Below are 26,563 nucleotides of genomic sequence, written 5' to 3' on the forward strand. Positions count from 1 at the left end.
AATATTTTAGGATGAGGAAATAAATGGATTAAAGATTTACTAATAAGGCTATTCAATGTAAAATTCCTCAACTGCATTAATCAGTATATATGCTTAAGCTGATAAAATACTGTGATACAAACTTTTTTGTTTTATATATTTCTTAGTGTAATTAATAGATTTTGAAAAAACTTTTTTACTAGTGAACTTTTGAGCTATTTTACCTTCATTAATTTGTTCAGTGTTTTAACTAATCGCTATAGTGAAATGTTTATGAGTTTATGTTCTGAATTCAGTGAGGCATTTTTTTAGAGAATTAAGAATATGATTGAGACGTCCAATAAAGTTTTAAACTGAATTCTTGAACTTGAATGGTCAGAGCTAGAAAAATAGGTTTTATTGACAAACTAATATTTTAAAAAAAATCATACCTGCTTATTGAAGTCATATTAATCAGGGTTGTCAAAAGTTGTAATAAAGTGTCATAATTAGTGCATACATACTTTGAAAATTTCTGTTTATATGGAGTTCCACAATGTGTCCTTATCAACATCCAGATTTTTTTTTTACCTTTCTTATTATTTTTGTATGATTATTAATATGATGATTGTATTATATTTCTATGATTATTTAATAGGCATAGTTTGTGTTGAAATTTTTTAAATGTTTCAGAAAATAATTATTAAATAATTACAATTTTTTAAAAATATGTTAATCTGTTGCAATATAAATTTACTAGTCTAATGCACCTTATCACAACTTCTCTGCTTTTCTCTGTAGCTTTTCTGTCTGAGAGTCCTGAAATTCTGGAACCTTTCTTTATTGGTTGTGACACAAAGACTACAAAAATCGTACAGATGTCTTTAACTTCTATACAGCGATTAATTACTTTAGAAGCTGTCTCAGCAGTAAGTTAAAAACTTTCTTTCATCACATCTGGACAAAACAACTGTTTTTGCAATTGTTCATCTTGTACTGATTTGATTTAAATTGAAATTTTGTTTAAGGCATTGATTGCTTTTTTTTTATATTTGTCGTCCAAAAGTTTTTACTTATTTTGCTTCTCTTTTAATACCACAAATTGTCATCAAACTAGTTTTATAATGAAATTGTTATTAACTTTTATCTATTTTTTCATTATCCCATTGTGGTTCATGCGACTCAAAAGCACTTGCATTGCAACTAGTAAATCTTTCAACCACATTTCTCATCTTAGAATTTGAAATAATGAGAAAACCAGTAGCTTCTAGTCTGTTCTGTTTTTATGTGTTTGTAAATTCAATTTTGCAGGTGCGGGCCGAAAATAAGAAACGTATGAAATTTTAACTTAGAATTTATTTCATCGTAACAAACATAATTTGTACAAGGGAAAAACGATGATAAAACAGTGTTTACATTGCAGTACTAGAGCAATGTGACAGAAAAGTTTCCCTTCAGTGATTTTACTGTTAGATTCTGATAAGAATTTCTTTGACACATGTAGATTTAGGAAAAAGGATTTGAAACAAATATGTTGGTGTTAGGAATTTTTATTCCTTCATTCTGAGTGTGGGAAATGCATAGGTCATCAATTTTTTACAGCACATATTAAAATAATTAAATGAAAAAGTAGGATTCATGTCAGAAAATATGAGAATATTTTAGAAAAAATTTTGCTAATTTAAGATAAAAATCAGAAAATTAATTAAAATTTAAATTAGATTAAAAGTGCCATTACTCATATATAACATTTAAAAAAAATTCAAGCTGCAAGTTTACTTCATCTTTATGTGACCGTATCTCAAATCATAAGAGTAGATAGTTTCATGATTCTATACCAGTATTGCATCAAACCGAAAGTTAAAACTTTTTTGGATCTCTGTCTTTTGAATAGAAAATCAATGAAATTAAACCAGTATTTTCCTTCCATTATTTATTTTTATTTCCTAGAGTTTGGAAATTACTTCAGCTGGGTAACACAACTTTTGTATTCCAATTGGGTAGCTGAATCTAGTGGTGTAGTAAAGTGAAATGGCATCTGAGGCCAATTATTATATTTTCATCATATTGGGAGGATGAAGTAACTACTTTGATATTTTTTCTCAGTGATGTTTGTCCTGACTAGCATGCTAAACATTATGCCCCTTCACCCCTTGATTTTCATTTTGCAATATTACATAGTCAGTTTTGCACTATATAATTGGTGACAAATGAATTTTCTTTTTTTTATTGTTTAGACGGCTGCCAACAACATCATCACTTGTTTGTGGTCTTTAATGGAAAGTGGTACGGAGGAACTTAAATTGCTTCAAACTGTCACTCTTTTAATCACTACCAATTCAATTGTACAAGGAGAAACTCTGGCAAAGGTATATTGTTAAAATTTTTTAAATTTAAGCTGACAAATTATAAGTTTTATATAAAAGTATTCATCGATAATAGTACATTGTGAGTACTCTTTGAAACAATCTAATATTATATTTTTAAAACGTTTGAATGATCATATTAAAAAAAAAAAATGGTTTCATTTATACGTTTATGAAAACATCAATGGACAGCTTCTTTTTGAAATTATTTTAACACTGTTTGGCAAATTTTTTTTTATATGAATTCATTTTATGTTGCATTTTTGTTACTTGGTTTCTGTAATTTTTATCATATAAATAATTATCTTTTAAAATAATTTTCTGCTTACATCTTGTTTATATTCATTTTCAATTTACTCCAAACTTTTTAACTTACTCTTTTGAATCATACGCTCATATCATTTAGTTTGTTTTCTAGTCAGCAATTAATTAATTATTATTTATAACTTAATTGATATGCCGTATATTTACACACTTTTATTAATGTGACTTGTTTCATATTTGTAATAATGATATTCTGTAATCGATTGTTCACTCATTTCTTAATGTGCTGGAAATTTAGAAATTCTTGAACATGTATATGATGGAAATACATTACTATAATTTTGCAAAACTTAAATATTAATTAATAGTCCCTGGTTATAGATTAATTATATTTTGATTTTATATGAGTAGTTCCACTAGGTAATGAATATGGGAAAAGGCTACTTTCATGATTTCACAATATTTTTAATAAATAATTAGTGAATAAAGCCTAAAATGAAATTAAAAAATGCTTTTGAAACTTATAAAATATTTAACCTGTATTAAAATCAAGGTGCTCATTTTATAATGTATTTGCTTTGATTCACTAAGTCTTTATACTGTTTAGGTTATTTACATATCCAGAATTTTAACCTTGATATTTCTCTTTGTCACTGATTGATTACATTTTTCTTTGCTAAATTGTTTAGAGACTTATATTTTGAATGGAGATCAATATTTCAAAATCCTGTTTGATTGAAGGATATATGTTTCTTTTTTTAGGCAATTGTATTATGTTTCAGACTTCACTTTACTAAAAACAGTACTACAAATAATACAGCATCTGCAACTGTGCGTCAGCTGGTTTCTGCAGTTTTTGAAAGAATTATTGCTGAAGATTATTCACCACCAGATAGTAAGTAATGATAAATGTGATAAAATTTTCATGTTTTCTCATTTTTTATAAATAATTTTTTCACCAATCTCTCTTAGGACCTAATGCACAGTCTAATCTTCAACTTGAGGAATTGAAAGGAGGCAGTCGCATTCCACCAAAATCTTTACCTAACCATGCTGCCGATGGCTTTATGTTATTTCAAGTATGATATTATTTGTACTTTTTTTTGTTAACTTGCTCTTGTAAAGAAAAGAATTTGCATGATTTTATGTGAGAAATACTAGCCTTCTAAAAAATTATCATTGCAATGAATATGCATTCGGAATTATTTGCCTTTAAATTTTTTGTATTAAAATATTTTAGTGTTTTCTTCTTTGTAATAAATAGTTTTATAAGATATTTGAATGTTCTATTTCACCAGAATAAGTGAACCAGTGATTTACACCAAAAAATTTTTTAACCATCAGCTGTTGAATTGCACTTATTTCAGATCCTCGAGTATTTGATTATTTCACTAACAGAAATGTCAGTAAAACTATGGAAACTACTGAAATATCTATCATATACATATTTGGATTTTTTTGTGACATATAGCAGAATTCTGTAACATACTTAGTTTGTTTTTTTTAAATTTGATTTTGTGTTTACTGAATTCAATTTTTTTTATAGGATTTGGTACAGTTAGTAAATGCAGATCAACCATTTTGGTTAATAGGACTTACGGAAATGACTAGGACTTTTGGTTTAGAATTATTAGAATCTATTCTATCATCATTTCCAGAGGTTTTCTTCAAGGTAACAATTTTATTTTTGATTGTGCTTTGTCAGTATTTCTATTGAAATAATGCATTTTATGCACTTGTTCATATTTATTTATTTTTGAAAATTGGATTGAATTTATTAGATTTGAAGTAATATTTCTATAAATTTAATTTAATAAATTGATTATTAAATAAATGCCATTTTTTTCAAAATAACAGCAGCTAACAAATTTGTTAATTATTATTTTGTGTTGCAATTTCCATGTTAGGGAAAAAAAATATGTCCTTTCATTGAAAAAGTTATTAACATGTATACAGTTCCCAAGTTAATATTCTTAATTAGAATGAAAATATCAGAATTCATTTTATCTATCTATACTATATTTTTCTGAATTCAAACGTCCTTTAAGAACTATAATAGAATGTATTTCAAATTGTCGGATAAAGCATGTCATGAATAAGTTTTAAGCTTAATTTTTTTTGTAGTTTTATGAATTTATTATTTATTTTCTTGTGCAATTCTTCATTTTTTGTAATGTTAACTCGAATTCTTGGATTTTTTTTATTGCTTTGGGCTCATTATAATGATTTGCATATTACAAATTTTCCCATATTTTTACCCCTATTTTCAGGGTGTGTAGCATTATGAAAAGAAGCTTAAATTTGAAATTTTTTTTAAAGTCTTAAATGTGCTTAATTTTGAAATAAGGTCCTTAAAAAGGGCTTAATTATCTGGAGAAATGCAAACACAGTATCCCCCCCCCATATGTTGAACGCGATAACTTGAAAGTATAATTGTAAAGGCTGATTTATTATATGCCTAAAAAAAACGAGAAAAAAGTGACAATGTGGGAAAGGAATCCAGAGCGAATTAGATCCAGGGCTTCCAACACATATTAAGATAACGCTTAATAATTCTTTTATTTCGTTCCCTCATTCTTCATCGACATGCCATGCCGTTTATTAAAATACACGGGATAGTTATAAAGAATAGTTAATAAGGGCAGTACAAAAAATGTTCTGTTCCATACATGTTGCGGCTAGTAAAATGATCGGATTTTTTTTCAAAAAAATTTAATAGTAAAAATTTTTTAATGTTTGAGATATTGTTAAATTATGCCTGGTAAGTGTATGCTTAACCATTTATGAGTTGTAAAAGAAGAATACGCAAATTGGTCCTATCAAAGGTAAATAAGAATACAGCACGATGAAATTAGTGCGCGGAAGAGATTTATCGAACATGATAGAAGCTACTGTAAAAACACTTGCAGTGCAGCTTCTTTAATATGTTACACTTCGATCATCATTTTCATTAATATGCTGCTTTGGAGCAATCCCTTGCATGACTTAATAGAGGGATTTTAATGTACTATACTGAATTGTAATTAAATTCGGTATGAAATTATGTTAGTCGATCGGGTAAAATCTAGTATGATGAAGCCGCAAGTTTCCAATATGATCGTGATTTCTTTCACGGTGTATTTTTTAAATGATCCATCCATTTGAAATTTATTATTATTTGAAAGTAATTATTATTTGAAAATTATTAAATAATGCCGAAGATATCCTATACTTAGAAAATATGCAAGTTTATTTATAAATACATGTACAAAGATGCTTTTTTTTTTTTTTTGGCTAAAGTGCTTAAAAGTACTTAATTTTTACAGCAATTTCTCAATACGCACTCTGGTAATTTTTAAATCCTGACTGGTATTTTATACTTACAACTCCTAGTAATATCTATTTGTATTTGTATATTTTTGATGCTATTTTGATGTTGCTTATTTTTTTGCAGTATTCTGAATTCAATTTTTTATTGAAAGAAAGAGTGTGCCCTCTTATTATTAAATTGTTTTCTCCAAATATTAAATATCGCCAAGGAGGACAAAATGCTGGACCAGCAGCTACTGCATCTGATAAACCATACTTTCCTATTTCAATGCGATTACTACGTATCGTTTCTGTTTTAATTCAGAGATATTATAAGATGTTGGTAAGCAAAATAGATCTTTTAAATAATTTTTAATGTTTTTAAAGAAAATTTGTTAAATTGAAAGTATTGCCAGAAAAAACTTTTAAAAGATTTCATTTTCATTGTTTTAAAAACAGTGGGTTTATAAAGTTTTGATATCTGTTGAAAAATTAGAGACTTTATATGAATTAATAGAAAGAATGCTTATATAAAAATAATTTCTATTGTAAAAAAAGTTAATGCTGATTGAACTTGATACTTGTAAGATACAGAATGCAATTTATCAATCTGAAAATTTCTTATCTTTGTAACTTGAAAAAATTGCATTTGATTTTAAATGAAATAGAATAAAATCCTCTTTGTCAAAAATGCTTTTAAACATTCATCTGTATATTAAATTTAAAGTAATTCCCAAACACTTGTTAAAAACTTACAGATTGTATTGTTTTGCATTTATTGATAATTAAAAAATAAGTGAATTTTATATAAGTGCCACATATTTTTTCTTCTTTTTTGATGATTATTCTATGAATAAATAATTTTTAGAGACGAAAAATTTAACAAAAAATACAAGAAAAAATTAACTTTATTAATAATTACTTAATTGCAAAAAAATTATAAAAATGTATGTTATTCTTTCATTAAATAACAATTATCTGTCAATAAATATCAGCAGTCCGAGTAATAACTTCATTTGATTATTCTACTTCCAAAGTATAAACCTTGATAGATTCCCCCAATGCATGTGAATGGAAATTACAAGTGTTTTTGTGATTTTGATGTAAAGTTAATGAATTTCGATGTTTGCTATTTTTTTTATTGAAATATTTTGTGTTCAGTTTTAAAAAAACAAACAGGATTTACAAAAGTTTTAATACAGGACTTGTGAATTGTGATATATGTACAGTAAAACTTTCTTTTACAGGAATAATAATAGTAGAAGCAGAAAGTATTTTTGTTCTCTTCCCCCTTTCCCTACTCTCTTTCGCTTTCCAGTCCCCATACCATTTTTTTTAAACAATTGGAATCAACCCAGTGGCATAACCAGATCGTGACAGGCAGGTGCAATTATCAGAGGATGTAAAGTTTAGAATAACTTTATTGAAAAAAGTACTTTTTTCATTCTTATTTCTCAAAACTAAAATAAAATTTCTTGCAACAAAATGACATTTTCATTTTTCGATTTATTTATATATTTTCTCAAATGAAACTATTAATTAAATTCTTTACGCAAATATCGTTTCTGACATAGTCAAACGAGCCATGAACATTTTTGGAAACACTTTTCATTAATTAGTAAAGGCAAATATATCTCCATAATATAAGAGAATTATGCGAGTAGTAGGTGATAAACACGGTTAACTCGAACTTTATATAAATATGCTCGGAAGGTCGTATTTCTATTCACAAAACAAGGTAAACGATTGATGGTGTTTTCAAATGTCTGATAGATTGTTTAGAATTGATATAAATAGGATGAGAATAACCTGGAATAAAATTCATATATTATAGATATGCCAAGCATAAAAATTAAAAACAAAAAACTTTTGTGATTGAGGAAGCGCGGATAGAGTAACCAGCAATTAATGGGATATTTTTGCTACTTGTTAAGGTAGGAATGAATTTATTCGATTGTAAATTCTTATCTGAATTTCCAAGAAAGAATCCTTTACTCCTCCTTCCCATAATAGAGTGTTTAAAAACGTTTCTTTCAAAACCACCTGTGAGATGCGCCAATTTTAAAATATACTTCGAATTTATATCGAATTAATTTTAAGAAAATAGCTCGGCAATTATATCCACAGTCATTGAAAATATAAAAAATAGTGTAAAATACTAATTAAAATCTTTACTTTTATTATAACATTTACTAATAAAAAATTTAAAAAATGTTACTCTGAAATTAAATGAAGACATTGAGTTAATATACTGCATTAAACTATGAACCTGACACTAAACTTACACAAATGAAAATATTTCAAATTTTATGAAATTTATATTTTTCTGGAGTTAAATGAGATTATGTAATAGTATAGAAGTATAGATTATGTAATAGTATAATAGTATAGATTATGTAATTAGCATTGATTCATTAATTTTTCAATGCTAATTACTGTACATGTATAGTTAAAGATACCTTATTAATCTAACCTGAAATAAAAGTTATCTTAATGCTCAAAATGAAGTATTTTTTTAAAAAATTTTTAAGGTGATAGAGTTGGCAACTATCTATGTGTGAGATGATATTTTCACAAGTTATCACTAAAACCATTGAAATTTCACTTCATTTTTGATTATTTAAAACTAATTCTAGTGTCGAATAGTGCTTTGAAGTGCATGTTCCCATCTTTCAAACAAAATATATACATGTCAGGTTTGATGATTAATTTTTAACAGTTTGGTCTGCCATCACAGAAAAACGAGTGACACATTTCTGCTTTTAACATTAATAAATATGTATGTATACTAACATTAAATACAGACGGCTCTTTATCTGCAAGGCTTTATAAATGTTAAAAAAAAATTATAATTGTTTCCAAAGTTTTTAATGACATTTTGCATTCCTTGTTTAGGAAATATTTGATATATTAATAATTTAAACTACACACGCAAAAAAAGAGTTTGGTAAGAAATTTGAATCATTTTTTATGTGAAAATCTTGATGTATATAAAAATATATAATTAGTATGCATTCTTTTGGTCATGGCTGGAATGACTTTGCTGAAAGCTTCAGGTGCTGATGTCATTAGAGGCCCTCTCTGAAATAATCATATATAATGTATATTTCGATTTTTCAGTCATTACATTTTAAAACATAATTTCAATTGCTTTTACTCATTTTAATTATATTTTTGTTAACAATTGCCTTTTTAAGTTCTATATTATTTTTTAAAAATAATTTAATTAATATATATTTTACAAGCTGTTAGGCCGTATTAGTGAATTTTTTTTTTATGTATAATTATTTTGGGTTAACTTCTACTCCCATCCCAGCATGACATTTTTTGTTCTCAGGGATATGAAAATTGTAGCTTAAAAGATTGTGAGAGTCGCTATTCTGGTATTTGCTCTGGGAACCATTGTTTGGAAGTATGCCTCAGAACCAAGCTACGAAAGCAAACAAAATTAGTTTTTGTTATGAATAATTTATATGATTTTTGATATGGTGGTGTAATACAGGACATTATTTTTCTATTGTTTTTATTAAGTAATTTGTGTAAAACATTGTATTTTATATTTATGCTAATATACATTGAAATTGCTGAAAGTCAAGGTATACTTCTTTAATGTTGTATGGGACATTCTTCAACTTGGCAGAGGATGGTTGTTGCAATTTTTTTGAAGTCACATAAAGAAGTGCTCTATCTTGTTTTCTTAAGGACAACTGATAGTTCCAAGATTGTAGTAGATGGTAGATTTTGTACATAAATGACTCATTTAAGTCATAGGTGCTCTGCACAGAATTCATGCTTAGTGATAGTGAAAAATCATGTGTTGACACTTTTGAAAAAGATATCCTTGTCATGAACAGTATGGGCTTGGTGATTTGAAATGCTATAATCCTGGTACATTTCATTGTTATTTGTAAAGTTCCACCTTAAACGTTTTGAATTTTCAAAAGCCATTTTTTTTTGTAGTACTTGAAAGTTTAGTTTTTTATCCTTTAACTCGCTCCGAAATGCATTATATCGTCCGTATTTTTAATTTTTAATATTTTTAGAATTATTCGATAGTTCCACACGAATTTTTTTAAACAAACCTAGAGAATGGTGCGACATGTTTTTTTTTGTCACAGTTGAGTATAATGCAAAAAAAACCATGCAATATACCATTGCTGCTCAGTGAAATCCATAAGGGTATACAGATAATTGAAGCTAGGCTGGGGTGAATATGGTTATTTTCTGTAAATGATTGCTCAGGTTAATAAGATGGTCCAAACAATTTTGAAATCGCTGTTGCTTTCACAGTGTTTTTTTGATTCGTAACTTCATTGGATTTGCCTTTGCTACAATTTAGTCTAGCTGATTCTAACAGGTGGAAACAAGACTCTTATGCCCATATTTTTTCCAGTCATATAGAGTTCAGCGCAAGTGAATGTGAGCCCAAGTCAGCTCCTAACAATGGTGATCTGTTATGATAAAAGAAACTCGTTTCAATATTCGACTTCCAATTATCATTAATACCGCATCCCTTTGCTTAGATTTTTCTAGTTCAATATTCATTGAATATAGCTGTTTATTTAAGAATTGTCATTTGTTCATATGGATGCTTCTGCCTATGGTCTCAGTCTTTCAGTAGATCGGAACGGCCGCTAATTTATCACTTCTGAAAAGTAATGATTTTTTTTTGAGGACTTCTGTGTACACTCATAACACTAAGGAGAAGGAAATCTGAAATAACTTCTAAAATACAGTATCCATGTTTGGTACCCTTTACAATAATTCCACATTGAAAGTAGGATTAATTGAATATCCCATAAAATATAGTGTTTTCTGCATTTTATGGGATATTCAATTGTCTAACAAAGTAGGCTACTGTCCATTTCTTTATACTCTTTTCATGTGGTAAACTTGTAAGTTTGTGAATTTTCTTACTACTTAGACATGACATTTGATATTTAACTGCAGTTTCTAATATGCATAGCATAAAATATGCTTTCGCCAAACAATTAAGGATTATTTCTTTTTTAAAGGTGACAGAATGTGAAATATTTTTATCACTGGTAGTAAAATTTCTAGATGTTGACAAACCTCCTTGGCAGCGTGCTTTGGCCTTAGAAGTATTACATAAGATGTGCATTCAACCGGAACTTTTGAAGTAAATATTTTAATAATTTCCTTTTGTTGCCAGATTTTTTTGTGATTTTTTTTATACATTTGTATCATACTAATTATTTTTTTCCCCTTTTATATGTGGTGAATTGATTTTTTTTTAGAAAATTCCCAATATTTTAAACTGTGCAACATATTAAGTTATTTTTTTTTTGTTTCTTTTCTTAAATTATTAAAATTATGCCTTCTGATTTTTTTTTTGACATTGTTAAGTGTAATTTTTAAAATGGTGTTTTGAAATGTAATGGTATTTTTGTTCCATGTTAAAAAATTTGTATTTTATTATAAAAACAAGCGAAATTTGCTTTGTTTATCATACAAATGCACCACTGAGTCATTATTATTGCACAATTTAAAAGTTCTTTTGAACTTGCTGTGTTCTTATGCATAAATCAATGCACATAGAGAAAGCTGATAATTTTCTTATAGTGACATGATAAAGGGATGGTTTTAAAATGTAAACTAAAAATTAAGTTTTTCTGCAATTATAATACTTGTTCACCAATAGGTTAATATTTGTACTAAATTCTCTTGAGTAACATTGTGCTGCTTTATCTTCTATAGAGTTATTTATTGTAACACATATATAATTCTTAGCATTTTTATTCTGTTGCTTTATTTCAAAAGCAGGAGTAGTGTTAGCAGCAGAGCGACGGTTCCATCCTCCCTGATGAGGGTGAGGGGACTCTGTATAGAGGATGGGGTGTAATAATGACCCTCTTAAATTTTCACCAGATCTATATTTTTCTTCTAGTTGAATAGTCCATTGCTTAAATAGGGTGTATTATTGTCAAAATCTGTAGAGGATTTTTTTTAATGTAGAGATTGCTACTCTAATTGTTCTCATTTCAAAGAAAATAATTACTCTTGCCACTGATGTAGTTACTTTCAAATCATGGAATTTTGTTTCCTTAATTACAGGTTTTTTTAAAAATTTAACTCAATTTAAAAAAAAAAAAAAACCCTTAGAATTCAATGGCTAAATTATAAGTCTTTGAATTCAGTTGAGATAACATGCATTATTTTTATATCTCAACAACTTTTAAAAACGTTTTAACATTTTTCTTACTACACTCATTTCAAAGATTTTGCATATAAGAATATTAGAGTGTCTACAAATTTGTAGTGCAATTTTGCATCAATTCCCAGATATTCAATGGTACATTTCACATTACTAAAATAGAGCTGATAAATTTTAATAAAAATATTACAAAACGGTCATAATCAAAAGTATGCAAACTCGTTATGTTTAATTGTAAAATCTGATAAATCAGCTAATATGGATACAGGCCTACTGCAGTCCTTGAAAATCCTTTAAAACTGAATGAATTGTTATTATTTGTGAACGCGGGTCCCCGGGGAAGTACTTGATACCTCTTTTTACTTAATGTGTATTATTTACTTAGAAGTTTGTCAGAAGCAAGAGAAGAATGTATTTCCCATTTTTAGAGAATGAGAAGTAAAAATTACTAAGAAGTTTTGAAGAACCAGATGATTTATGACTTACAGAATAACTTCAAAATGCTTCAAATTATAGAGAATGCAGTTGCTGCTGAATAAGCAGTCAAAATGAGGAACAATTTGATATTATGTGTTGAAAACAGTACATTTATAACACAAGATTCTAAATCATATAAATTTGTTGCTAAATGCAACAAAGATCCTCCCAATCAAACAGAGGTTTCTCTTATCATTAGCCGAACTTTTCCTACAATTTTTATATTAATTTAAATAGACTATATACTTTTACAGTTTTTAGCTTGGTACATGAAAAAGATGGTTATTGGCTGTTTGAAAGCTTTCATTGTCAGGAAAATTAATGTTCTTAAAGGCCTGAAAACTGCAAAGAGCATTTTTTTTTAAAAAAAATTTCAAATAAAGATTCTTATTCTGGTATACTGATATCAGATAATTTTTAAATAAAAATAAGTTAAGGATTCTTTGGGAACAAAATACTAAAAAGACTTATTAATCAGAAGAAAAAAAGAAAAAAAAATCAGAAAAGCTGACAGCAGATTTGAAACATGAGTGTCCGAATTTTATATGTATCTTTATTCATAAAGTTTTGGATGAATTTTTCTCGACTATATACTTGCCAGATGTATGAATGTTTAGATTCAAGAAGAATAGCCAAACAAGCCCTGCAGTAGCAAGATGAAAGTTATTTTTTCTGTTTTTGAAAGAATTGCTTTCATCTTTTCACTTGCAAGAAAAAGAATGTGATTTTATTTTAAACATTCAGCAGCATTCAGAACAGCGTTGTGAATGCTGTGCCTTGCAATTCATAATTGGAGAAGTTTGAAATATGCGAAAGTCAAATTATTAAATTTTAGTCAAAATATTGAAAAAGTCACAAGTCTTACTAGAAAGTGTGGGAAATAAATAAGATTGGGATGATACAATCCCATGGCTAGATTATACTTGTAAGTGAGTTGTCTTTAAATAAAAATATTTAGTTTGAAAATATTACAGGAGAAATGTAAGAGGCAAAACATTTGGTTTCAACTGAATTGAAAAAAATGCTGTAGAGTGAAGAATTTTCAAATCACAAAGAACTTAAATATGTAGAAAAATGCACAAACGGAGATTACAACCTGAAAATGGTTAATTCATAAGAAAATACACACATGCAGAGATCTTGCCACCCCATTAGCTCCATTCCTGTTCAGAAATAATATTAAAAACTTATCTGCTTTAATCATTTTTGTCTTTAATGGATTATGCATTAACAGTTGCATTTCTTAAAATTTCATTATATAACTTCATTAGCATGGATAATTAAGTATTTTAAAATTCTCTGAACTTTTGTGGACATTCTGCTTATTATTAATTACCATTGAAGGAATTACATTTATAGGTTTAGAAAATCAGAATGATGAATGAAAAATACATTTCAGGATAAATTTATTTTGTTGTTACTATTATATATGTTATGCTGCATTTCAAGTGTATCAAAGATTGTTTATTTTTGCTGATAGTGTTCTTGAGAGAATAAATTTTATTCCTGACGATTTTTTTTAATATCATCAAATTTAGCGTTCATATAAAAGTAAATAAATAAAAAAATAAGCTGTGTTGTTTTGCATTTAGTTTTAAGAGAATGAGTAAATGAATTGTCATTTTACATTCGCCACATTTGATTGTACACATCAAATTTAGCATTCATATAAAAGTAAATAAAAAAATAAGATGTGTTGTTTTTCATTTTGTTTTAAGAGAATGAGTAAATGAATTGTTATTTTACATTCGCCACATTTGATTGTAGTATATGTTGTCCCATATTTTAGGGTTTCTATTTGGAAGTAACTAAATAAAAAGTATCAGTTACAAAATCATGCTGAAGATGCTTAGGATTTCTTACATACTGTTTGATAAGTTACTGTTGATATTGCTCTACTGTTTGATATTACAATGAGTAATTTTTACATTGGAATAGATTTACATCTAAGTTTAACTATTTTTTTGCCCTCTGTATAATGCTTTACTTTTCTTTGAATTATTATTTGATACATATTGCTTGGATGAAGTAGTGTAGCATTTAGTGCCCAAGGTATATTTCTTTAATAATTTTTTTATATTTGTACAATATATTTCCTTTAAAATCCAGAAAAGGATTGGAAAGATTTATATTTTAGTTTTGATCTATATTCAGTTAACTATGTAAGTACAGTAACAGAAAAAAAAAAAAAAAAGGAACCACTCATTTTTATTGTGCCTTCAATAATCATATATGAAAAATAAAAATGCGCTTTTTAAAGGTAGTATTTTATTCTAAAAGACACTGTTCCTAAAATGCTCTTAGAGGATTGTCTACATATTTAAAATAGTACAGACTTTGAAATTTTCTCTGGAAACACCGTATTTTGATATCATGTATAGATTCCCCTTGGAAAATTACCCAGAATGCAAATTTTTGTCAATACACCATTATGTCACAAGGTATTTAATATTTTCTATTAAAGGGTCGTTTCCATACTTAGATGTGTAAGATGCAGATATACTTTTGGGTGTCAGTTATAGAAGTTTTTAACGTTGCGACACTTTAAAAGCATCTGTAATGTTAAAATCTATTTATTAAAGTCGATTGCTACTTCATATATGACAGAAAGTGAAAAATTCTGGGTTAGTTCTTTTAGAAGTTGGTTCTTTTCTGCTAAGAAATATTCAAGAACATTAAAAGTTTTGCTTAAATTGCATTAAATTCTGAATCGCCATTACGCTGAAAGCATAAAAATGTAAAGTTAAGTTCTATGAGTGAAAGAAATAAAATTCAACTGTGTATTCTTAGTGTTTAAAATGAATATTAATTTTAGTGTTAAAAGTAATACTGACAGAGAGGGAGAAAAATATTAACTGATTTTTATTCTTTTTGTGTTTTATTCCTGCATTTATTTTATCAGTATATACTATTGCTATCATTATTGCTTACTACTCATAACATGAATGATACAAACTTTATTTTACTAGCATATGAAAAAAGAAGTGCATTTCATTCACAAATAAATGTAAATCAATTTTCTTTTATGTCTTACTAGCAATTTAGTGCTCTATGCAAATACTTTTTTGATTGCTAAAGATTTCATTATATGAAGACATGTATAGAGGATAAATACCTATTACAAACATGGAACACAAATAGCTGAGCATCACTCTAATGTTCATTCATTTATTCTACGTAGTTTTAATTTTCATTATTGTTGCACTTTTCTTCATCATTTATTTTGCTACTTATAATATGAAGACAAAGAAAGCAGGCATAATTTTAGGAATAATTGTTATATATATAATTATGAAAATTATTCTGCAAGATGTGTTTAAGAAGCATCCAGTTTTATAATCAAAAATTTATGTTGGAAATTTTATGATTAAATACAACAAAATTAATTCAATTTAATTGTTATTTATCAACTAAATATATTAAACGGAGTAATAAAATGCATAAAGAAAGTTACAAATTTCAATAATGTATCTGAATTTAATTTATCAAAAAAAGGTCATTAATATACATAATATTTAGACAATAGATATATGTTTAATTTTTACATTTGTACTTGAAAGTTTTTTTCTCTCAAAAGGATACAAGAACTGTCGGGAATAAATATAAGATACATTTTGAATTAAAAAAATTAATAATAAATATGTTACCTGGTAATGTCTTTTTGCCTGATTTTTTTAAATTCCATTTATAAATAATAATCCAATATATATATAATTCCATCCACATTATTGTAATAATTGCAGTTATAGCAGATTAACTTTATGAAATTTCAGACTTTTATAAGAAATATTGAGCTTATAAGCTAACATTAATAAATTTATACAAATATAAATGGCTGATTTCTTGTTACAAAGTATTTATTAAGAAATAAAATTCCCATTTTCGACAATTTCTAATATTCTCTTTGAGCTGACAAGTAAAAATTCTAGCATGCTTCATGGATTGAGTCTGTCTTCCACATTTAATAGTACTGACTATAAATAAAATGTTATGACATTTTTTTACTCTGATATCGTATTTTTTGCAACTGATGAAAATTTTTATATGCATTCTTACTTTACAACTACATGGAAAATGATATTTGTGTCAAGAAATATATGATCAGTAACTTTCAATTGTCAATTAAAATGCTGTCAACATTTTTAAATTTTTGAATGCTTCCTTGATTGCATCGCTTTAGAGGGAATACAGAAATCTTAATGCAGTGGAAAAACTACTCTGCGAAATGAGCTGAAACTTTGCATAACCCCATAAAATTGCCTTGTTCCTCGATTTATGTCTAAATTTAAATGCATTGCCATTTAAAAACCTCTAAACTCTTAATTTTGAATTTTTTCACATATTAAATATTATTTCTTAATGATAAATATATGTGTAAAATGTGTAGAATACCTTACATTTTCATAGAAAGAGTTAAAGTCTATGACTATAGTTTTTAAAATATAAATAAAATTCCAGAACTTTATTTTAGCATTAGAAAGTAGGTCAAAATTTTGATAGCTCATAATTTCAAAACGAATAGCCCTAGACGAATGAAATTTTGTTTCCAGGTAGAACTTGTGATGTAATTTTGAAACTTGATGAGGAAAACGAGTGTTGCCATTCGAAATTTTGAAGTTTGTTCTTATTTTAACATATAGATGACTCTTTGCGAAATTTTTACTTAAAAAAAGTCTTTAAGAATACGTAAATTTCTTTCGAATGATACTTTTGTTCATGATTGTACGATAAACAATATCAGAATAAAGCTTGTTCACTCCTTTTATTTTTTCCCACGACTATACTTCCATTTGTGTTTTATTTAAAATAATTAATATCCTTTTAACGTTTTACCGATTCTTTTTTTAGGTCATTTTGCCAATCATATGATATGAAGCCGCATAGCACTAAAATATTTAAAGATATTGTGAATGCTCTTGGGTCATATGTGCAGTCAATGTTTGTTGTTTCAAACACGAACAACCCTGTTCTCTCTTCAAGTTTGTCTAGTGGCTGTGGTGCACCACCTACAGCTGCTGTTCAGGGTCAGCCCCCAGCTTTACTGGCTGGAATGCCAGTTGGACCTGGCATTACTCCTCAAGCTGGATTTTTATATCGAGGTATTTGGCTATCTATCACCCCTATTCCAGCTGGAACTTGCAAGCCAGTATTGTAAGTAATTCAAATCATTATTTATGTATTTCATAAAATTTAAATTTTAAAAAGAGATATGATTATGTAGCAAACATTGTATCATCATCATTAAAGTATAACTCTTGCTGATAGCTTATTGCCTCTTTGAAAGACTGAGTTTTATTTGCATAGTAACTTTTACCAAAACTGTTAATAATTGTTATTATCAAATATCAAGATAATACCAGATGTCTGCAAATTCTTGACATATAGTGAACCATATTATAAATAAATATTTATGGGAAAAGTTTGATTAACTATTTCTGCATTTTCAGCAATTATAAGTATGAAATAAATAAAAAGCACTGATGATTAATATTTTCTTTATATTGTTAGAATAATTTTAAAAGATGTTGACTGAATAATTAACATATTTATTTGTTGAATAGAGTTCAATTCGGGTAACAGAACAGCTTCCAAAATACCAAATGTAGGCTATCTTAACAATTTATCCTCTTCATGTACCCAATAAATTCTTTATTTTGTATGTGATCATGTAAAAAAAAATCAGCAGTACATAGTATTCTTTCTGTCCTCACTTTTCATTCTATGCCATTTGTAAGAAACTATCTAAAAAAAATTAATGATTTACTGATTGATTTCAATTTATGAGCATTTATATCCAACATTATCAAAACATATTTTTATAGAAAAATGTAAAAATTGCATATTCTTATGCAAAATAAATTTCATTTGAAATTATTTAATTGAACAAAAATAAAGTAGGAGAAGAACGCTCTTCGTAGAGACTAGAATTAATACAAAAGTGGATTGTGTAAAATTAATATCTAAAATTAAATTTAGTATTAGATTCTTCAGGAATAATGTTTTTTAAAAAAATTGAAAAATCTTCATTTAATTATTAAGATTTGAAAAAGAAACTATTTGAAAGTAACTTTTGGAGTTTGAATATTTGTTTTAATTAAATATTCATTTAAAGTTTATGATCTACAAAAAGTTATGTTAATATTCTCCAAAAAGTTCCATTTTGAATATTATTGTTAATTTTAATAGTTTTGTATTAGTTTTAATCTTGTGTCCTAGTTTTAGATCAAGACTTTATATTCATTATGCCAGTTTACCAAATGTTTTAATTGCATTTTTTTTTTAGTTTAGAATTATTAGACAGACTAGAGGCACCTGGTGTTCCGGAAGGCTATGGGATTTCAGTGGCATATTCTTGTCTTCTTGATGTCATAAACAGTATTGGTTCAATTATATGCTATCCTAAAAAGACCGAATCTTTATTGACTAATGCGAATGATATTCTTCCTCAAAGCAATGAAGAGATTGTTTCAACAAATATCAAACCTCTAGTAGTTGCAGAACTAAGATCTGAAACTTCTGCATGTGATAAATTATGTGATAATGACTGTCCAACAGAGCTTTCAGAACAAATCATAAATTCAACATGGTGTGGACTTCTGGCAGCATTTACATTATTGATTGAAGCTAGGTAATTACTTTCATTACGAATTTTGCTAATATTAATTTTAATTATCATTAGCTTGTAAAACATCTATTTGCCCAAAAAATGATGTAATTTATGAATGTTGGGCAACATTATTTTGCCATTATACATTTTGTCTCATTGAGAATTTTTTAAATCATATTTTATAATTTCCCGCAGCAAAAAGTGCATTTATTACTTAAATTTTTTATATCTTATAACTTTAAATGTGCAATTCTTGTATATATATATATATATATATATAATATAAATGTATTTCGTGGATCTCGGGAACGATTCTATCGGTTTGGGGGAAATTTTATATTTAGGTAAGGTTTTAGTTTTTAAGGTGCCTTTCCTGGGGAAAACGCGATCACACACACACGCACGCAGACTTTTTTATAATTATTAGAGCCTTTTTCTATCTGCTCTCCTGCTAGAAATATCTTATTGCGCCATATTCTAAATTTTTGTGGTACTTGCATGATGTGAAGACCTGATTTCACCATGGTAAAACTAAGTTCAAAAATTTAAGTAATGATAGATAAACTCTAAAATGAATACAATAATATGGCAGTTGTTTCGAATAACATGTTAAACTAAGTGCATTCATTATTTTTTATTTCATTTAAATAATCAGTTCATATGTAGGTAAAATTAAAAAAATATTAATATATAATCAGTATGTGATTCGTGTCTAAATATTTTCTTCGATAAAACACAATTAAAAAAACTCTACCGAGTGAAGCTTGGTTTTCCAGGTACTACTACTTAAACATACAGTATGCGACTGAAGCGTGTTTTCAGTGTTTAGAAATTTAATGAAAAAGTATAATTTTAATTTGGTCATAATAATATACTTAATGAATGAAAGCTTTTCTTTTTTCTTTCATCTTAATATAGGACTGACAGTGAATATATTATTATGTTCTTGTCATTCGTAAATTATTATTGAGTGCGTAAACTATTTGTTTGGTGAGCAAATTAAAATTATGAGTAATTAAATATAATGACATTTTTTATTGACAAAAACATGTGTTTACTATAAGTTTTTTAATGTTTGTGCTTCGTCAATAACTGCATATATATTTATTTTATTACAGTACTGATGAAACAGCAACTGAAAATATCCTTAAAGCTATGCAGATTTACAGCAGCTTATGTGGTACTTTGAATATGACCATACCTCGAGATGCATTCATTACTGCTATGTGTAAAGCTTCACTTCCCCCACATTATACGTTAACTGTTCTTAACACCAATTTGCTCAAATCCGATAATAAAGGTGAGATTTCTAAAATTATTACTTTCGTTTTAAAAGTCAGTGAATTTCTAGAAATGAAGTTGATTGTATTTAGCAATATTTTAGCAGAAATGAAAAAACAACTAAACATGATTCCCATTGACATGACCCGCTTTCTTTTATTAGTGCTCTATTGATCTATACTAATTTGCACATATAGTGTATATTCTTTAGAGTATTGATAAGAAAATTCATTGAAGAATATATATTGCCGAGCTAGTTTTTCTAATTGAATTTAAATATAGTGAAGAAAAGGAGGCTTTACTCTTGATTTTAATAATTTATTAACAATGAGTCTCTATTGACTCCCCAATCTCATTGGGATCACCTGATATCTGAAACATGAATAATTAGAATATAACTTTATATTGGAAAGGAGAAGTTGGTTATCTTGGATTTTATGTGAAACTACTGTTGTGTTAAATAATTTGAAATAACAATTTGCTGATAAATAAGCATGAAATTTCTAATTTATTTGCAGAAATTAAGGAATTGATGTAGCATGAAACTACATAAAAGTTATATAGAAATTAATGCAAATAATTGCTTATATTTGAAAGATGTGATGTTAAACTTCAATTTGAGTAGTAATGAATCCAAGTTAATCTAGACACTTCCCTCCTTTGTTAATCTTAGGCAGTTAAGAGTTCTTTATTCTACTTGCTTTTTATCCTTGATGACATAATCCAAATATTTGCATCATTTTTGTATTAAGATTATTTATTTTATTTTCTCTTGAATTCTAAATTTACACAGATGTTTCTAGATATTTCTCTATTTTGTCAAATGTATCTTGACAAGTCAGTATCAATGTAACTGGGTACTACTTAGAATATAGCACTATAAATTTTGTTTATGTATCTTGAATGTCGAATATTTATTTTTGTACTGAACCTGACAAATATTCAAAACCAGATTACATAACCATTAGTTGAACTATTATATTTTTAAATCTAAATGAGCTGTTGAAGGATTAAATCAGCAACTTCTCATAATATCAACTTAAAAATAATATGGCTTTCAGAAATTGATTTGAATGATAATAATATTTGAAGTGACTGGTGAATACATTTGTCTTTCTGGATATTCTACAATAATAAAAGTTAAAGAAGCATGTAATGATGATTACAGATAATCTTGTTTTTAGTTCCAGATAAGTTCTAAACTAATGCGGTTGGATAAGAATTGAGGTTTTGTTTAAATAAAAAGTTGAAAGTAATTGTGTCTATGTTAATAAAATTATGCAATTTTTCATTCATGATTTGAAATATATATAACAACTCTGTTACAAAATTTTTACAACTTCAGCGATTCAGCGATTTCTGCAATACGTTTTTGATATTTCCGTCTTTCCCATACTGCTTCTTTATTAAAAGGACTATCTTCATTACTCAATTTCCATATAACATTTTCAGTGTCCAACATTCACTTTGTCACTTATTTCGTCTGAAAGCTTTAGATATTATCCAGGTTCTGTCTTTACTTCACCCTCGTATTGTTCTTTTTGCAGTTTCTGCAGACGAAAATTGTAACTTTCTAGGAGGACATAATATATTTTACATCTTTATAAATAGAGATGAAATTTTTCCTTAGATAGATTGTCATCCCTTAGATTGAGATAGATCTTTTTCCTTATGTGCATGTCATTTTTGAACAAAATGGATAAAAATGTATATCTGAAACTTTAACAGTTTTTCAAAATCATTTAAGGGGAAAAAAAAATTGGAGATTGGAGAATTAGGGAAATATTAATACATTGAAAAATATGAAAATAAGACTATGAGGATGGCTTCTTACTGTAATGTGATTTATATATGAGCCGTTTAATTTGAAATTAATACAAGTCCAATTTTTGTTATTGCGAGATATTTAAGGTTTTGCATTTCAATAAATTTAAAAATATTGGTAAGTATTAATAGATATATTTTTTGTATTTTGTGGAGCCAGATAATGTAAGTCTATAATCCAACAGTGTTTACAGTGCTCACTAAAAAAATAAAAGTTCCATTATAACTAAATGAACTTGCCTCACTTTCAAAATTAAAGAATTATTGCAATAATTTATTTAATTGTGAAATAATATTTCAGTTGTACCAGTTATCTTTTAAGAATAAAAACAAAATACTATTCAAATTTTTATAAATATTTATTCATTTGATAAAAAGGGAAACAAAACCAAGAATATTCTAGTAGAAAATTTAACATAACAACAAACAATTCAGTTTTATTAAGAATTTGAATGGAATTATATATTTCAGTTTATACGCATGTATAATCAATTTGAATTTTATTCAAGATTTAACATTTTGAAAAAATTGATGATGAACGGGAGGTATATACGGTAATAAATTCATCATATCCTTGTATTTTTCAGATGTAATTTATCACTTTTTTTTTCTTACATAAAAAATAATTTTATATTTCTGAAATTACTTGAATTATTTACCTTCCTCGTTGTGTTGACAAATCGATAATTTTAAATTCAAAATCTCTTTTGATCGAAGTTTTGTTGAACATTTTGTATGGTGCGTCCCTTGTAAATCTGGTCCAGCCTATAGTTAATCAATTCACAGTTTCTCCATCAGTATTTTTCTTTCTTTTTAAAACCGTTTTTTCCAAAGGTTGAGTTGAAAATAAATTTCCATGTTTAATTTCATATACTAAAAATTTATTAGGTTTTCGACAATTTTGTATTACTTTATAGTAATCCTGGGGAATATGCAAGGAACTAGTTTCTGGATTGAATAGTTACTGGATAGTTCCATTCCAAAATCACGATCTTTCGGTAGAAATGAATGTCCTGACAATAAAAATTTGTGATAAATGATATTTATTTCGTTGTCACTGGACTGAATAATCGGTGATGGAAGTAAACATTATTATCTGCACACAAAATTAAGATATACTTTTTATTATTTATAAAATACTGTACAACCACCGATTTTCAATATCAAAAATAGATAAATAGAAACACCCTAGATTTCAGACATGATGTCAAACGGCCTCATTTCCTTCACCATAGGGCAACCGGAGCTAAATTTTGCCGTAATATATTCGGTCAAATATATTACGGCAATCTAAGATGGACTTGCCCCACTTTCAAAATAAACAGATTTTCAATACTGTTAATAGCTAAAACTTCCATCTCCAAAATACTAGAATCTAAATAATTTCTTACTATAAATTTTTTACTCATAAAACGATTACAACAAGTTTTATCTATAACTGCCATTATCTCCATTTTTTTTCAAAAATGGACTTGCCCCACTTTTAAAATAAATGGCATATATATATATATATATATATATATATATATATATATATATATATATATATATATATATATATATATATATATATATATATATACATTGCAAAGAGACAATTCCAAATAAAATAACATATTTTTCTTAAATTTAAACTTTGTTGATTAAATAATTAAAGGTCTTTCATTAGTTGTTTGTACAAATTTTTGAAATTTAAATTCAATATGTTAAAATTTTTGTCATGTTAAGTAATAATAATATTACATGTGATGCAGATCTTACTTTTGCAGGGGATCGTAGAAGAGAATGTGATGATGTTAGCCATTCTGGTCTTAATTGCAATAATTTATCTGGTGCATCTCAGCTTCCTTTAGGTCTTTATTTAGGCAGTTGCGAGGGACATGAAATGAGACAACAAGTTGTGGCTGTTGGAACTCCCCTCCCCACAGCCTCTTTGCCTCTTGGTGCTCAGCAAGGTCCTGTTATGGTAAGAAATTCAAGTTTTGAACGCTTGTCATTGTTTTCATTCTGAAGCTGTTACAAGGGGACAATTTATTTCACAAATCAATGCCTTTTCTTTCTATGTTTGTAAAAAAATTAATGACAATGAACTTATCATTTTATATATTCCTTATTGATGCAAATTTTTAATTACAAATACTTCTGCTCATTATTTTTTGATACTGATCAGTATTTTTAATCTCTAATAATTAAATGTTTTAAAAAGGACTCTTATCTATTTTGTATTCACTAACTGATATCCACAGTTTTTCCGATTATTTGATATTGCTTAAACACAATGGAATCGCCATATATTGAAAATCTCCATGCTTTGACTTTTCCAAGAGTCTTGGATTTTCAATTTAAAACAGTTTTTGTATATTGAATGAAATTTAGATATATTGGACAAAAATTTTCGCGTAAAGAATTACGTTGATCTATTGTAGTCAGAAAGCAACCATTAAAAAAAATTATTACAGATTAAAGAGAACCCTCCCCCCCCTAAAAAAGATTAATCAGCATTATGATTTTAAGGGAATAACAGAGCATATTAATCCTTTACCACACTTGAGAGGTTCATCGCAGCTGCCGTTATAGATGATTAATCGTTTTGGCATTTCTTGATTTTAAAAGTTAAAAATTACTAATAGAATTAAAAGCCAAAAATCAATTATTTAGAAAAAAATTCAGATTACACAATTATATTATTCAATAAAAGCAATAAAAGGAACTGTAGCATTTAGTGAATAATTACACATCTATTTACTTTTCTGAATATAAAGAATAAATAAATAACGGCTGAATTAAGGGTTAAAACTTATAACATTAACAATCAAATATATAGTACTCTAATAATTTTGTTTGGAACAAATTATAAAAATATTCTTTAATTTTTTTTATCATATGATTAAAATGCATACGGAATTAAATCTTATATACAAAGGATATTATTAATTATGATATATAATGCCCCACTTCATTACTTTGAGCCGTTGTTAAACAGCAAGGAGTAAATCAACACTTCAGTTCTTGAACTCCCACACTGTATCAAATTTCAGGAAATTTGATTTACAACATCAGATTTTGCATACATACAAATAGATCATGACCTTCCGTAAAATTGTATCTTAAATTCCTGATTTTTCAAACTTAATTCTGAAATTGACACCGAGTTCGTTAGATGAAATTCTTAAAATATTTATGAGCATTTTCCGTTTTATAATTTAATAAGAAAATGAAAAACTTTAAACTAGCAATGATCTAATAAATTCGTACTCCTCTAAAAATTATGATAATTTTGCCAACAAATTTTCAGCTATATTAATGTAAAAATGGTAAAAATGACTACTTAATGGCGCATTAATATTTTTACGGAAAGTATTCTGCACTCAAAATTCTGTAAACTCGACGAATTCATTGTAGTAGGTGTATGGTGACACAGTTAGCAGACCTCAATATCAAATAATGTTCATTAATACGAAGGTTTGAATACAGCCGAAACGTGCACAAGCAATAAACAGTACTCCGTAAGTAGTAGTAAACAACCACGGCACCACACAAAGCGGTCAGACAGAACTCAGCAGGAAGAGCGAGTTCACTAGCTATTCACTAAGATCTCTCCAAACGCCTGTTATTCTCCACTGTCTTCTCGCTTTAGCTGTACTTAACTGCGGTCTCACTACTATGCAAATAACTATTTAGCGCTCGGCTACTTGCCAACGACTTGCTTAAGAAATGTTCAGTGTACTGTCAGCCGTTTTCTCCTATGAGTTGAAAGCGCCAAACAGCACGTTCTACGACAGATCGTAGTGTTTCACTGGTGATATTGTGATGTGTTTCGTAATGCGTGTTTTCAGTTCTCCAAAATTCGTAATCGGACCGCCGTACACAACATCTTTTAGCTGGACTCCCCCAGCCGGGAGTCGTGTAAGATGTTGTTCAGGGCAGGTGATCGTGGCGAAGTTATTGGGAAAGGACAGCTGATAATTCTGTCATTTCCAAATTGCAGATTCAACAGCTGCTTGAATGATGTTGCAATGCGTGGAGGAACGCTTTTCATAAAAATTCTGTTATTCATATATTCGCTCTGTTTCAGTGCTAGAATGATCTGGTTGAGCAGAAGAGATTCATAACTTGTCCCGTTGATTATACAGGTTACAGGACCCCATGGATCAATCTCTTCGAAAAAGAAAGGGCAACGATAAATGCTGTTGTAAACCCACACCGTGCAGTGAACTTTTGAGGACGAAAAAGTAATGGTTACATTTGGGACGGAATCTGTTGCCCATATTCTTCAATTTTGAATATTAACTCAACCTTCGAGATGGAAATGAGCTTCGTCTA

The 26,563-nt window shown here is 27.7% G+C and overlaps 1 protein-coding gene across 2 annotated transcripts in view; it reads left to right on the plus strand.

Annotated features, from left to right (window-relative positions):
* The window catches only part of LOC129960013 (protein MON2 homolog), a 91,817-nt gene that overhangs the window by 13,723 nt on the left and 51,531 nt on the right, over nucleotides 1–26,563 (plus strand). The window contains exons 5-15 of one of the 2 annotated variants that reach the window (XM_056073012.1): nucleotides 760–887; nucleotides 2,196–2,327; nucleotides 3,351–3,483; nucleotides 3,561–3,667; nucleotides 4,135–4,260; nucleotides 6,022–6,219; nucleotides 10,892–11,016; nucleotides 17,377–17,679; nucleotides 18,812–19,156; nucleotides 20,254–20,435; nucleotides 23,995–24,206. In XM_056073012.1, the coding sequence (XP_055928987.1) occupies nucleotides 760–887; nucleotides 2,196–2,327; nucleotides 3,351–3,483; nucleotides 3,561–3,667; nucleotides 4,135–4,260; nucleotides 6,022–6,219; nucleotides 10,892–11,016; nucleotides 17,377–17,679; nucleotides 18,812–19,156; nucleotides 20,254–20,435; nucleotides 23,995–24,206 (1,991 nt within the window). The remainder of the gene's footprint in view (nucleotides 1–759; nucleotides 888–2,195; nucleotides 2,328–3,350; nucleotides 3,484–3,560; nucleotides 3,668–4,134; nucleotides 4,261–6,021; nucleotides 6,220–10,891; nucleotides 11,017–17,376; nucleotides 17,680–18,811; nucleotides 19,157–20,253; nucleotides 20,436–23,994; nucleotides 24,207–26,563) is intronic. The other variant, XM_056073013.1, reaches the window with a different exon arrangement.

Source organism: Argiope bruennichi, chromosome X2 (assembly GCF_947563725.1).
Source record: "Argiope bruennichi chromosome X2, qqArgBrue1.1, whole genome shotgun sequence".
NCBI classification, from domain to species: Eukaryota; Metazoa; Arthropoda; class Arachnida; order Araneae; family Araneidae; genus Argiope; species Argiope bruennichi.